This window comes from Xyrauchen texanus, chromosome 14 (genome assembly GCF_025860055.1).
Source record: "Xyrauchen texanus isolate HMW12.3.18 chromosome 14, RBS_HiC_50CHRs, whole genome shotgun sequence".
Taxonomy (NCBI): domain Eukaryota; kingdom Metazoa; phylum Chordata; class Actinopteri; order Cypriniformes; family Catostomidae; genus Xyrauchen; species Xyrauchen texanus.
Window position 1 is genome coordinate 10,237,298 of NC_068289.1, and position 15,689 is coordinate 10,252,986.

Consider the following 15,689-nt stretch of genomic DNA (forward strand, 5'->3'; position numbering starts at 1 on the left):
CAGCATTTCTGCCAATCACAGCTGAGAGTCGCGACAGACTACAAGTAATCAAATACAATCAGGGCATCCGAGTTGGGAAAAGAAGTAAACTTTAAGCATTGTGGAGGAAAGAATGCTTTCAGTCTGGTGTCAAAATAGGAGATCCCCAAGAAATATGCAAGAATGAAACTGGTGTACTCCATGTGTTATCTCTAATAACAAAACACTTGAACGCGAGTGAATTACTCGTTGAATATTTCAGATAGCACATATGGCAGCATCACTCCATGATTGGAGCCAATTATTATCACAGTACTGTCAGGGTAGTACTGAGGATCCAAGGCAGATATTATCCACAGGGCACGAGGGCAGGCACCAGTAGAGCTGCAGCAAAAGGCAGAGGAAGCAGGGCAAGAGACTAAAAAAATAAAAGATAAAGAAAAAAGATAAATAAAAGAAGAATTCAATCATAGCAGGACAAAAAACAGTGAACAAACAAGACGACCAGGTGACAAGAAAGAACAAACACAGGGATTAAATAGACTTAGGGAAAACGTATGATTAGAGAGCAGCACGAAGTGAACGTTGCCTTGCGTCGCCGCCGACAGCAAGCACGTGACACCAGACACACAGAAGAAAACAAACAGAAACCACATGAACAAACAGAGAAAACTTGGTTGGAGATCTGGACGATGTCAGTACCTCCCCCCTAGGAGCGTCTCCTGGCACTCCTAGGCGGGCTGACACAAAACTACGTAAAACTACCGTATTGCCATGGGAATGTGGAAGACCAGTAACAATGGCAATTAATGGCAATGTGGGACCAGTGTCTCGAAGGGACTGAGAGTGGCTGGAGGAGGCCTGCTATGAGACAACTGGAGGTCTAAGAACAAGCACAGACTGAGCAAGCCAAGACAAACTGATGGGTGTCAAATGCAATGGATGGCCACCAAAATCGCTGCTTGAAAAGGGCATGACTCACCCCTTGGTGACAGGCAACATTGGAGCAATGACACCATTTGAGGACGCTGGACTGAACACTCAGTTGGCAAAAACAACTGAACTACTGGGCAATTGGAGGGAGGAGTGACTTCATGTTAAGCGGAACAGAATTTAGACTTGATTCCCAGGATACCCACGCAATCACCATATTGGTGGGAACGATGGTATCTAGGGACTCAAAAATACGAGACAGCACATCAGGTTTAATATTCTTAGACCCCGGGCGATAAGTAAAACTGAATCACCCGAAGAAAAGTGCCCACCAAGCCTGCCTAGAATTGAGACGTTTGCGAAATGGACATTTTCAAGGTTTTTTGTGATCTATCCAGAATATTAAAGCGCACCCCAGAACCCTCCAACCAAAGATGCCATTTTCCCAATGCAAGCCTGACTGCAAACAACTTTCTATTGCCGATGTCGTAATTGCATTCAGTGGGAGATAAACAATGTAAAAAAGGCACAGGGGTACATCTTCCAAGGTAGGGGATCGTTGGGAGAGGACAGCCCCAACCCCAACAAATGATGCATCAATCTCCACCACAAACTGACAAGAAGGATCAGGAGAGACTAAAATGGGAGCTGAAACAAAGCAGCTTTTGAGATTGAGAAACACAGACTTAGCCTGCCAAGTCAAACAAAACTCAGTTTTGGTGGAAACAAGATCCATCAGAGCAGCAGCAAGTTGGCTAATGTTTCTAATGTAACGTTTATAGAAATTGCCGAACCCCAGAAACCTCAACAGGGCCTTGTGGGAATCTGGAGTTGGCAAATCAGAGATGGCTCTCACCTTGGCAGGATCGACCTGGATACAAAAAATGAGATGATGAACCCCAGAAACGGTACAGACTGTGCATGGAAAACACACTTCTCTGCCTTAAAAAAAAGAGCAGATTCTCTAGTAGCCATTGCAGCACCAACCTGATGTGCCGTACGTGTTCCTGGAGAGACTGGGAGAAGATCAGTATATCATCCAGGTACACAAACACAAAATGGTTTACCATGTCCCGGAACATGTCATTGACTAGTGCCTGGAAGACAACCGGGACATTAGAAAGACCAAAAGGCATAACCAAATACACAAAATGTCATGTAGGGGTGTTTTCCACTCATTCCCTTCCATGTACATACCAGGTGAAGGTCCAACTTTGTAAAGACAGATGCCCCCTGAAGTGACTCGAATGTTGAAGATATCAAGGGTAAAGAATAGGTGTTCTTAACAGCAATGTCATTCAGCCCATTGATAGTAAATACAGGGACAGAGCGATCCATTCTTCTTCTCAACAAAAAGAATCCTGCAGAAGAGGAAGGGTGAATGAGACCGGCTGCCAGAGACTCTTGTATGTACTTTTCAAAGGCCTCTCTCTCTGGGGTGGAAAGTGAATAGAGTCGGCCCTTGGGCAGAGAAGAACCAAGAACCAGACAATTAGCATAACAATGAAAACTCCAAGAAATAACGTAACCCTATGCCAAGCTGAGGTGAGGATTGTGCCTCGCCAGCCAAGGATATCCTAACACCACCAAAGTGAAAGGAGAGTCCATAAGGAGAAATTGAATCTCTCTGTGGTTGCTGGAAACTATGAGACTCACTGGAACAGTAGAGTGGATGACATTGACCAAGGGTGTTCCGCTGAGGGCGTTAGAAGCCAGCGGCTTCAGGAGCAGAAAGGATAGAATGCCCATTCCCTTTGCAAACTTGTGGTCCATGAAATTTCCCTCGGCACCTGAGTGCACAAAGCACTTGTACTGTTGACAGAAGAACCATACTGCAGCTTGGCCAGGAGGAGTCACCTGACAAGGGGTTTTCAGATTCAAAGCACCGCTTATCAGCACCCCCCGAACTACTAGTGAGCTCTGTCTTTTAATGGACACTTGGCAGCAATATCACCTGTACCTCCACAGTACAGACAGAGTCCCTGAGAGTGTTGTCAATGTTTCTGCTCCCATGATGGCAGATTTTTATTGGTTATTCTCCCAATCCACGGTTCCCCATACACAAGCACGCATGGACAGAAGAGTGATGACGTAGGCAACTTTTGACTGTTCAGTGGGAAATAAAGACAGCTGGAGAGCAAAGACCAGATAACAATGAAAGAAAAATTAGTGGCATGACTTGATTTCACCAGAGCAGGAAGCCTGTGGGCAGAGTCGTGATTCTGGGTCGCAGGCAGGTGAGGAGACTGAGGTGGTTGTCGATGTGCTGGGTACTGGAGGCTGGGATCGGTTGAAAGACGAAGCTGTTGGATTTGAGCAGATAAATCGGCTATCTGTGCCACCATAGCCTCAATAGCTTGATCGGATGCCACAATCTGTTCCTGTTGCTGGCCTGATTGTAATGTCAGGGAAGTACTGCGATTCCAAAAGCAGAGGTGCAATAAGTAGTATTTTAATGAGAAACAGATAAGCTAAAAAAGCAAAAACAGTCATAGGTGATGAAGGAGAACCAAAGTTCAAGTCTGAAACACATTTAACAATCCACAATGTCCAAGGCAGATTTTATCCACAGGGCATGAGGGCAGGCACCAGTAGAGCTACAGCAAAAGGCAGAGAAAGCAGGGCAAGAGAGTCCAACTAAAATAAACCAAAGATAAAGTGAGAATCCAATCATAGCAGGACAAGAAACAGTGAAGATACAACACGATCAGGTGACGAGACCGAACAAACACAGGGATTAAATAGACTGGGGGAAAACGAGCAACATCTGCTGCAAATGATTAGTGAGCAGTGTGAAGAAAGCATTGCTTACAGCTACAGTTCATCACTGCAAAGTAATCACATTCTCAGTATCTCTTTTTCTTGTCCCTTTTTTCCCCAATAACTTGTTAGAAACGGCCCATTAGGGAGGCCAGCAGTGGGTGCTCACCTTGTGGTCTGTGTGGGCTTCTCGTAAAGAGTAGGGGTGTAACCCCGCTGTGCTTGCCAAATTCCCCCCAACTGGCCCTTCTCAATCATGGCCTCCTAATAATCCCCATCCATTAATTGGCTCTATAACTCAACTTTCTCATCTCCACCAATAGCTGGAGTGTAGTGAGCATACTGGCGCCATCGCCAGCAGGTTGAAGAAGAGATCCCCTTATACTATGTGAAGTGCATTGAGTGCCTAGAAAAGCGCTATATATATGTAAGGAATTATTATTATTATTATTAGTGTTATGATTTCTAAAGTGTGGATTTTGAAAAAGTAAAGTAGGCTTGGGGGTATATTTTTAACTATCAAAGGCAGATCATGAATCAGTGGCATGAAAAAGTCTTTCCACACACTAGAACATTTTTGGGACAGTCCTTAGTTGTTCCCTTCTTATTTAATAACTTGTTTGTTGAACTACTGTATAAAAACAATATCACACTCCCAATTGTGCAGTATTGTCCATCAATCAGCAAGTCTGTGATTACTAATGGCCGAATCACAGCCATGCTGATAGATGTACATACAGCACTCTTGCTCCTGTGATACTGCTTTAATATAATTTAATTACTTTTAGGTGGGACGGGTCCAAAAACTACAATGTAAATGCAAAATGAAAGATTAAATGTGACCAAAAGTGAGACATAGTTGGAAATATTTGATCAAATATGATACTAAGTGAGTAAAAGATGGCAGCATTTTTGCTATTATTAATGATTTTCATTATTATAAATTATTCCTTGCGGGCCCAAATTTCATCAATACATGCGACTTCAGGACTGCATGTGAAACTGGAAAATGACAGGTGCATCTGGAAAGAACATCAGAGGACAGATAGAATGAGGGGTATATAGCAATCTTTCTCAACACAGAGTTGGGTCCACTTAGCACCCTGCTGTCAGTCTCTATCCCTCCTGCCAATGTTAAATGAAACCCGATTCAATGGTGGTACCTGAGGTCAAGGGAATCAAAACACATGCTCTTTACAGTCTCAACTCACAACCCCAAAGAAATGTTTAACACAGTAACACCTCAAGTCTCATTACCTTTCATAGATTTAATGAAGTTCTTTTAGATACACCAAGTTTGTCAGGTTTTAAATGATAAAACAATAGGGATTTCATGGGGTTCATGTGATTTCATACCACAGTAGCTGTAGTAAAAAATGCACTGGATAAAATAATCCGCCACATGTAAATGTGCTGCATTACCTTAAAAGCTGCTCCTCCGTGGATGATGGACTTGATGAAGATCCCCAGGTCCTCGCCGGTCTCTCGGGACTTATTCCCCTTCAAGCTGATCCCCAACCCAGCTGAGCCTGAGTCATTGAGAGGAACCTCAAACATCAGATGCTCCTTACCCTCCTCAGACAACAGCAACCGGGCCTGCTCCTCTTTCTGAGGGGACAACAACAATGACGGAAGAAAAAGAGAAAAGGAAGAGAGGTTATTCCATTCAAACATAAAAACACTTCTATTTCAGCATAGAATAGCTCAACCTTTTCATGCCTCTTTTCAGTCTGTGATGGCAATGGGGTCATTTAGAAACATAATCCATTCTCCATTATGGAGTGCACACGCTCCCCACTGCATTCTCCCTCTCCGCTTTTCCCCATTTAATTTTTTTCTCTCTTTGTCTGTTCTTTCTATAACGATGCTAAACTCACCAAAAGTCTGTTTTAAAATGAGTGTTAATAAAAAATTTTTTATAAAAAGGCAGGAAAAATTACATTATTATATCTGTATGGCAAATCCAATTTCTTTGTTACCAGGGGAACATACTTTTATCTTGGGTTTTATTTAAATACATTTTCAAATGTTTATATATATATATACATACAATTTCAAATAATGTAATGTACAGATTTTGCTCTTATGGAAAGAAATTGGTAAGTTTATTAACCAAAGTTTCATTCAACTGATCACAATGTATAGTCAGGACATTGCAAATGTGAAAAATAACTATTACAATTACATTTTTTTAACCACAGAGAGATTTAAACTACTTCAAAGAGTTCTCATCAAAAAATCCAATGACAGCTTTGCAGATCCTTGGCATTCTAGCTGTCATTTTGTCCAGATACTCAAGTGACATTTCATCCCACACTTCCTGTAGCACTTGCCATAGATGTGGCTGTCTTGTTGGGCAATTCTCACGCACCTTACAGTCTATCTGATCCCACAAAAGCTCAATGTGGTTAAGATCCATAACAATCTTATCCAATTATCTGTTGTCCAATGTCTGTTACTTTGCTCACTCTAACAATGTATTTTAATTTTTATGTTTCAAAAGTGCTTTTTTTTTTAGCAGTTCTTCCCATAAGGCCTGCACCCCTGAGTCTTCTCTTTACTGTTTCTTTTTTGTCAATTTTGACCTAATATTGACCTTAAGACATGCCAGTCCATTGCATACTGTGGCAACTCAAAAACGAACACAAAGTCAATGTTAAGCTTTATTTAATGAACAATGAACTTTCAGCAGTGTTTGATATAATGGCAAGTGATTTTTTCTATATATACTGTATATATATATATATATATATATATATACTGTATATATATACTATATATATATATATATATATATATATATATATATATATATATATATATACACACACACACACACAGCATGTATACAAATTACATATATACAGTATTATGCAAAAGTATTTGGCACATAATAATAAAATGTTTTCTTATTATTATTTATATCTTCAGCTTTAGCGTGTCAAAAGGAAATATACATTTTTGACTCCCAAACATTCTTTTTGCAAATAGAATAGAAAAGAAGAACAGGGTGCTCTGCAAAATAAGGCATTGCCCCCAAAGAGTCCCCAACTGAACATCGAGTCAGTCTGGGATTACAAGAGTAAGTAGAAAGCAGAACGGTGGCAAATTTTCCAAGATGTTTGGAACATCCTATCTGCCTACAACCTGGACTTATTATCACATTAATTTATAAAATGAAAACTATTTTTGGCATTATATTTGAAGTAATCATCACTTTCCAACATTTTTCACAAGAGCCTAAAACTTTACTGTTTATACAGTCAGGTCCATAAATATTGGGACATCAACACAATTCTAATCTTTTTGGCTCTATATACCACCACAATGGATTTGAAATGAAACGAACAAGATGTGCTTTAACTGCAGACTTTCAGCTTTAATTTGAGGGTATTTACATCCAAATCAGGTGTAGGAATTACAACAGTTTGTATATGTGCCTCCCACTTTTTAAGGGACCAAAAGTAATGGGACAATTGGCTGCTCAGCTGTTCCATGACAAGGTGTGTGTTATTCCCTCATTATCCCATTTACAAGGAGCAGATAAAAGGTCCAGAGTAAATTTCAAGTGTGCTATTTGCATTTGTAATCTGTTGCTGTCAACTCTCAATATGAGATCCAATGAGCTGTCACTATCAGTGAAGCAACCATCATTAGGCTGAAAAATCAAAACAAACCCATCAGAGAGATAGCAAAAACATTAGGTGTGGCCAAATCAACTGTTTGGAACATTCTTAAAAAGAAAGAACGCACCGGTGATCTCAGCAACACCAAAAGACCCAAGAGACCACGGAAAACAACTGTGGTGGATGATCGAAGAATTCTTTCCCTGGTGAAGAAAACACCATTCACAACGGTTGGCCAGATCAAGAACACTCTCCAGGAGGTAGGTGTATGTGTGTCAAAGTCAACAATCAAGAGAAGACTTCACCAGAGTGAATACAGAGGGTTCACCACAAGATGCTAACCATTGGTGAGCCTCAAAAACAGGAAGGCCAGATTACAGTTTGCCAAACAACATCTAAAAAAGCCGTCACAGTTCTGGAACAACATCCTATGGACAGATGAGACAAAGATCAACTTGTACCAGAGTGATGGGAAGGGAAGAGTATGGAGAAGGAAAGGAACTGCTCATGATCCAAAGCATACCACCTCATCAGTGAAGCATGGTGGTGGTAGTGTCATGGTGTGGGCATGCATGGCTGCCAATGGAACTGGTTCTCTTGTATTTATTGATGATGTGACTGCTGACAAAAGCAGCAGGATGAATTCTGAAGTGTTTCGGGGAATATTATCTGCTCATATTCAGCCAAATGCTTCAGAACTCATTGGACGGCGCTTCACAGTACAGATGGACAATGACCCGAAGCATACTGCGAAAGCAACCAAAGAGTTTCTTAAGGGAAAGAAGTGGAATGTTATGCAATGGCCAAGTCAATCACCTGACCTGAATCCGATTGAGCATGCATTTCACTTGCTGAAGACAAAACTGAAGGGAAAATGCCCCAAGAACAAGCAGGAACTGAAGACAGTTGCAGTAGAGGCCTGGCAGAGCATCACCAGGGATGATACCCAGCGTCTGGTGATGTCTATGCGTTCCAGACTTCAGGCTGTAATTGACTGCAAAGGATTTGCAACCAAGTATTAAAAAGTGAAAGTTTGATTTATGATTGTTAATCTGTCCCATTACTTTTGGTCCCTTAAAAAAGTGGGAGGCACATATACAAACTGTTGTAATTCCTACACCGTTCACCTGATTTGGATGTAAATACCCTCAAATTAAAGCTGAAAGTCTGCAGTTAAAGCACATCTTCTTTGTTTAATTTCAAATCCATTGTGGTGGTGTACAGAGTCAAAAATATTAGAATTGTGTCGATGTCCCAATATTTATGGACCTGACTGTAATTGACCACTAATTTCAAATTAAAGTGGCAAAATGACTCCCTCAATGTCCATGGTGGTTACAGCCCTGGTTTAATGTACAGGGTTCCCACACCTTCTGTGAATATATTTACAATACATTTCCATGACTTTTCCATAGTTTTCAAGTAATTCAGGAATAACATTCCCTAAACGTGCATTACTTTTTAGGGTTTTATTAAATTCCATGACGTTTCCAGGTCTTTTCAAGGAATGGTATAGAAGTCACAACCATGATATAGACCATTTGAAGAACGTAAACAATAACAAAAGAATTAGAATGATACTGCTCATGTCTGGCCCTGAAGCATTTCCGGTAGCTGCATTTTTATATCCCAGATCTGTCAAAATTATATAACTAATGTGCACTTTCAGATTCAAGCTAAAACAGTACAAACAACATATGTGTAAAAACTAAAAATAAACAATGAGGTATCATTACCGGATCCTTTAAATAGGACTCTGAGTCAAAATAAATTCTCAAAGAATATCAAACGTTAACCTGAAGTGACATTTTGTTGATACTACAGAGGCGATGAAAGGGTCTCATAGTTTAGATGCTTACAATTATTTCCTCAGTGGCAAGGTCAGGAACATTGGATCGCTCCAGTTCTAAACAATGAAGCTGTTAAAGCTGTAAGTGCGTGACTTGTAGACAAGGTAAAGATTTGATTGTATTATAATAAAAAACTAAATAAAAAAAAAAAAAATTCCTTTCTTCTGTGGTAGCTGTTATACTACTCCATCTACTCTAAGATCTTGGAAATGCAATACTGCAGATATTGTTGACTTTTGTTTGACAAATCACTTATGTTCCTAATTTGTAAGTCGCTTTGTATAAAAGCATCTGCTAAATGACTAAATGTAAATTACTTGCGCAGCTTCATTCATTATAATGGGAGCGATCTATAGCCACTTTTAGAGACTTAACTAGCCAGCTAAACTCTACCCATCAAACTATTAGTTGGCAAAAATGTTGTTCACCTACCAGAGATGAGATGTGTGCTGCAGTTGCCAGTACTGCGCTTATCAAGCCATCTCACTTCAATATTGCAGTTCATGCACCTAGTGTATTTGTGGTTTTTCTAAACACTTTAATTTCCATTAGTTCCAGGCATCCAGGGAGCATCCAGCCACCAAACAACATGGTTCACATTTTAATAATTATATTTTATGACAATCTTGTCAACGTTATTAACATTAATTCACTTAGAAAGAAGCGCCTCCTACTTTTCCTTTGCATTATTGTTTGAGTTTGACAAATAGCCTGGAATGGAACAAAGATGTCCCTTCCTTAAACAGAGGAATAGTCCTTGAAATGGTCTATAGAAGTCTAAAATGTACATTACAAAAAAACAGCCAACTTTAAATTACTTTTAAGGGTTGGAAAATGGTTGTCTAAAACTAAATTAAGACTGTTTTGATGCATGAAACATTGTCTAACATTATAAGTTAACTTAATTATAAGTGAAATCGCAAAACATTAAAAAGCAATAAGAGTACAATATAGTTTAAGTCCCACCAGATAGCACATGAGAAACATGTGATGCATAACCTGTAGTGTACAGAAAATACCTAACACTGACAAGAGCTATGACCACTGTAAATATTAGGAGATATTACAGGAATGAACAAGACTGAGAAGGCAAGCTAAGACTATGTGTGGGTCAGCAATGCCTAGTTTATCTCAGTTCACTGTGGGATTGTGGGTTTCGAAAGTATTAGTGTCAGGCACTCACAAACACACACTTGACTCAGCAACTCTTAGCTATTTTGTGAAAATAAAAAAATACTGCAGACAGTGTGTCATCATGAGAACAGAAAAAAAGCATGGGATTTTAGGAATTTAACACTGAGATGAAGCCCCAAATGCCCTCAAACTAACTTCCAAATGCCACAATTACTAGCTCTTACATGTCAAAATGGTGCAAACATAGATTTTTAATTATTATTTACTCTATAATGCCCTGACACTTGATACAATGATGTACACAACAATGACCTGATAGATAAGCCTCTGGTCATTAACTGTGCGCTTTATCTGTCCTTGACCTTAAATATGTTAATTACTAAAGCTAAGAGAAACCAACGCACATAACAGTGTAGGCTGTATAACTGTCCACGTAATGGGAGCAAGAGAGGTTCAGAACAAAGACAAAGTCCTCAAATCATACAGAGTCGATCAGCAAGGGAAATCACTGTGATAAAGCATGTTGACTACAGCTAACAGCGCTTCATGCTTACAGTCATTATATTTCACAGCCAAGCCCCCTGCCAGGACCCCACTCTGAATCAAAATGCCACATCAGATTTCTTTCAGCCATTTCCCTCGGTCAGAATGGGTTTATCAGTCAGCTTGCACTCAAGCGCAAGATGAGAAAACAAGTCTCCAATAAGCTTTATTGTGTTAGTCATTATAGCAAGCAAATTCATTCAAACTGCAATTCTTACAAAGGACACAAGTATGTGAATAAGTACCACCTATATGTCTTAGGCGTGCACTGCCTAATCTGGATATGAAACATCTGTTCCGCCACCGCTGAAATCATCTTAATGATGAACACGACATATGATGTCATCAGCCACAGCAGATTGATCACCGTCATCTATAGGTACAGCAGCAAATGACATACTGAGGACTTAAAGATGAGCAGATACACAGCTGTTCATTCAGGAAATTACGCTGTCTTTCATAACCTCTCTCACTCTCTTTGTGTCAGTCACTCACAAACACATGTAGGCTTCTGTCTTAATTGTTTGTGGGTGAACAGAATTATTGAGCTCCAGAGACACAGAGACAGTGTGAATGCTTAGTGAAGACAGGAAGAGGAAGTGAGAAGGTTCTCTGGGGAACTAGGATGTCATTGGACCTCTGTCGTCTCCAAGAGCGAGTGCTAAACAATAGCTACAGTAAACAAAGCTTTTAAGGCCCCCTCTTCACCCCCACACAAATAAGCATACACAGCACAAAAAGACCTTCTGTGGTAAACTGTTGAATACATCTGAAGTATAATTTACCCACATGGGGAGTAATACTTATCTGATAGCCCACAGGGGCAAAGAGATCACAACAGTGGACAGATGCCATACGTGCACAATTCAAAATAAATTCACACCAAACCAAAAGCAGTGATGTTTCGTAGGCTATGTTAACTTATTAGCCACAAATATTTGGAAATACGAGAATGAGAAAAAAAATTACAAAAATAATAAAACACACATTTATGTTCAAAGACCATGTAAAATTTAATTTTGCATAAAAGGTCCACATTAACATATTAATATTATTAAATAAATTGCAGCATTTGGTTACATATATTTTGTGATTCCTCAAAGCTGATTACCGTACTAAATATATAACACTCCAGCAACTTTTGGTCTCTAGCAGGTGAGAAGGCTTTTCAGACAGACAGATAGGAGCATACTGTAAGTGAGATGGGCAGGGAAGTATAACACAGGGAGCAATAGTGTTAATAACTAGGACCGTTTATGTTGAATGAGCGGAGCAAATGGTCACAGAGCATGACACCGAACTGACATGGAGCAAGAAAAGTGAGGTGCCCATCTGAGCGGGCCAACATTAACCTCCACTGATTCGGCAACATTTGCACGATGGACAGCACTACAAATAATGTTCAATGGAAATCAAATGAAGATTGCGGTGTATATATTTCTATATCAGATGTTATTAATTAAAAAAAATAAATAAATGGTCCCATATTTTGAAATTCAGGGGCAACCCTGGTGCAAACCGCTTTAGAAATACTGATATGTAACAATTTAAACACTGAATCCACAACAAACTCCAGGACACTCCAGGACTGTTTGCAACATTCTGATATGCTTACGACAGACATCACAGCAGCCTGCCATTTTTACCTTAACTTTTACAGCATTTACCAGCTTTGTGAAACTCTCATCGCTTGCTCTCCTTCAATGTTAATCCCTCAATCCCCCAAGCAAACCAGCCACTCAACTTCCATAGAGAGTGAACTGGAAATGCCTACTCATGCTACACTCACTTCATACCAGTAGACACGTAGGGTTGGTCTACCTCATAACTTCCTGATGTGAAAGTCCATGTATTCATCCTGTTAATGGGCTACAATCCTCAGCAGTCTTGCTACTCAGTCAAACAGGGAAAAGTAGACATGCCCAGATTCATCAGTCCAAAGCAGCTGCTGCTGAAATTTGGAGTGAGACAACATCCCACAGATTTATCAAAGCATTAAGATCAAGAAAATCAAATGCACAAAATCCTACAGAGAATCGAGCTTCGGTCCAAAACCTAGTGAGCTGCCTGATTGTCTACTGTCTGCATAAGCAGCTAGCGTTTTGGCAGCATCTGAACCGAAGTATACAAGTATACAAACGATGCTGACTTTGGCAAATTTGGCAAAAATGAAGCAGAACTATATTGCAGCTTACTGTTTGGAACGCTGTTGAGATCTGGACTGATCCAATGGCCAAAAATGGTGTCTAGGTAGGTAGCCCAATAGGGTACACACAAAAGACTAACTTTCTTCTATATATCAATCCCTTTAAGGGACAATGCTTAGAAATAACATAATGGAATCTAGCAACATAGATTAGTTTGCATGTGACATTTGCATGTACAAACAACACTTGAAAACAGTCTAAACTTGTAGTTATGTAAACATTTGCAAGGTAGCAGTCCCAAATAGACCATCTGTATCTCCAGTAAATGAGGAAAAGCAAGCTCAGGAAGAAATCTCAGAAGGAAATCGCAGGGTCATGGTTCTTGACTCTCTACCATTCATGTCCTCTCGATAGTGTCCTGCAGAAGCTGATTCAACCAACGAAAAGGCAGGAAACAATGAGGAAGGGAAAACACCAAGTCACTGTCCTTAACTGACATTCTATCAGACATTGATCTTAAAATTCCTCTTTTTTTTGTATGCCCAGAGGGTGTCAGGAAATCAAGACTCAAGGCCAGTGTATAAAAACATGTGTCTGTGACAAAGCTAATGCAGCAAGTTTTTAGACAGCAAACACACACACAGAGCTTTAATGGTCACGTTAGCTTCTTTAGTGGTGAGCAAACTGAAAAGACAAAAAACAGGTGTGTTTTGTCAACAGTCTTACTGGAAAAAGGAGGAACAAAGAGAGAAGCCAATCGCTCTACTGAAAGACTGTTCCAAAAGGTAGGCAAATTAACATTGCTGCCTTCTAATACACCGTTTTAGCCAAATTATAAAGCAGCATCACACTGCCAAGACAATCCTAAAATACACTATGATTGGGGTTACCACTCATTTTGAAGTACGAATTTCTACGACTTTTCCATGGCCTTTTAGACATGTGATCACTGGATAATTTTTTTTTTTTTAAAGGTATCTAATTCAAACCTATTTGCTAATAAGTCATTTAGACTGATTTGTGAACTGTTTCAACTAATTCATAAAAAAATAACTGACTCTGACTGAAGAATGATTACCGGTAACTGACAAATCTGACATTACTATAGCTTGCAAGCAAGTTTTACTCTACAGGAGAGCAATAGTTAGCTCAGTATGGATGCTGCCTTAGAAGGCAGCTGCCTATGTAGGCATTAGGGAGCAAGCAGCTCAATAAGTTTTGGTATAGAGCTACTGTCTGTGCCTGGACACTTGTGTCCCAAACAAGACCTGTCTTAGAGGACACATAACAATGAACTGTACAGTTCACAGGCAGCTTTTAACACCACACACAGACACATGCACATACACTCATAAGAGCACACCCCAAAATGGCAAATTCAGCAATAAAGAGGTTGTGGACAATGGCTCATCATATTTTACCACTCAATAGTAAGAAAGTGATGTTTTGGATATGGTCAATTCTGCACATCTTCCAACTCCAACCTTGTTTGGTCAGTCTAAAAATATTTGGCCTCCACTCTAAAAAACACTATACACACAAGAATTATACTGGATGATCTCATCTACTTAATGCAGTATGGCATAAAGGGAATTAGAGACACTGCGTTATCATACAAGTCGGACGCTAAATCATGTATGTGGTCATCGTCAACAAGTGAATGTGTATTTTTTTGAGAATTTCTGTTCCAGTGTGACAAAGAAGTACATTCAACAGTCTAATTTCATTAACCACGAGCAAAAAGTATGGCAGTGTCTTTTATGCACAACCAGGAAAATACAAAATATTGAATTACTCAGCCTGGTCTAATGAAATTTACGTGACAATGGCAACATATTTGCAAACCAATATAACGTGCTTCATTACACCTTTGGCTAAAGTTTCCCAGTGAAAATTCCAGCATGGGGCACCCCAAGCAAAATTATTTTGTAATCTGAAAGGTTTTTAGGTAGATATTAGATTGATGTTTGTGACAGGGCAGAGGGTGGGCCGGGTCGTGATTATACACACCCAGTCCCTTATCAGGCTAATTAAGCTTCCGAGAGGGATAAAGGCCGATTACGGACGGTGGTGCGACGAGAAAGAGATCGTTTACGGACATGTCCATCATGTGTGGACATAAACAATCATTAAAATATTGTTTATATCGCCAGGCCGGCGTATCCCTCCTCCTTCCCGGGTTTTGGCACCAGTGTAAAGCAGTTCAATGGAAAGGAGGAGGCGAGAACCGGCCTGGCGATATAAACAATATTTTAATGATTAACTTAGGTGAACAAAACAGACCTCCTTACCCTAAACCAAACCCTAAACCTAATTGATAGTTTTGTAAAATTAAATACAATATGAAAAGCACAATTAATGAAGCAACCATATCATTTTGAGTCGCTTCACTTCATGTTCACATTCACTTTTGTTTCGAGCATCCTTGGCTGGGCTCCAAGGCTAGGTCTCCAAGTTCAAAGACCAACACACTATCAGGTGAGCTACCACAATGCCAAAGTTAATCACATTGGAGTAAGTGTTTATAAAGTCATAAACAGCCATAATACCCGTGATTTGTTTGAAAGAAAATCAAAAGCACAGTTACTGTAGCACCTATAATGATAAGTTCACCTGGAAACTGCAGCAAAGCGTAGAAAAAGGAATGTAAAATTGGTTTGCAAAAATTTAACGTTCATTCCATGAGACTTGGTTCCAAATCATATTACTCTCTTCCA

At 39.8% G+C, this 15,689-nt stretch overlaps 1 protein-coding gene across 2 annotated transcripts in view; it reads right to left on the bottom strand.

Moving 5' to 3' along the window:
• pard3bb (par-3 family cell polarity regulator beta b) overlaps positions 1-15,689 on the bottom strand; it is a 463,809-nt gene that overhangs the window by 225,967 nt on the left and 222,153 nt on the right. For both annotated transcript variants that reach the window (XM_052143015.1, XM_052143016.1), the window contains one exon: positions 5,095-5,280. In XM_052143015.1, coding sequence (XP_051998975.1) covers positions 5,095-5,280 — 186 coding nt within the window. The remainder of the gene's footprint in view (positions 1-5,094; positions 5,281-15,689) is intronic.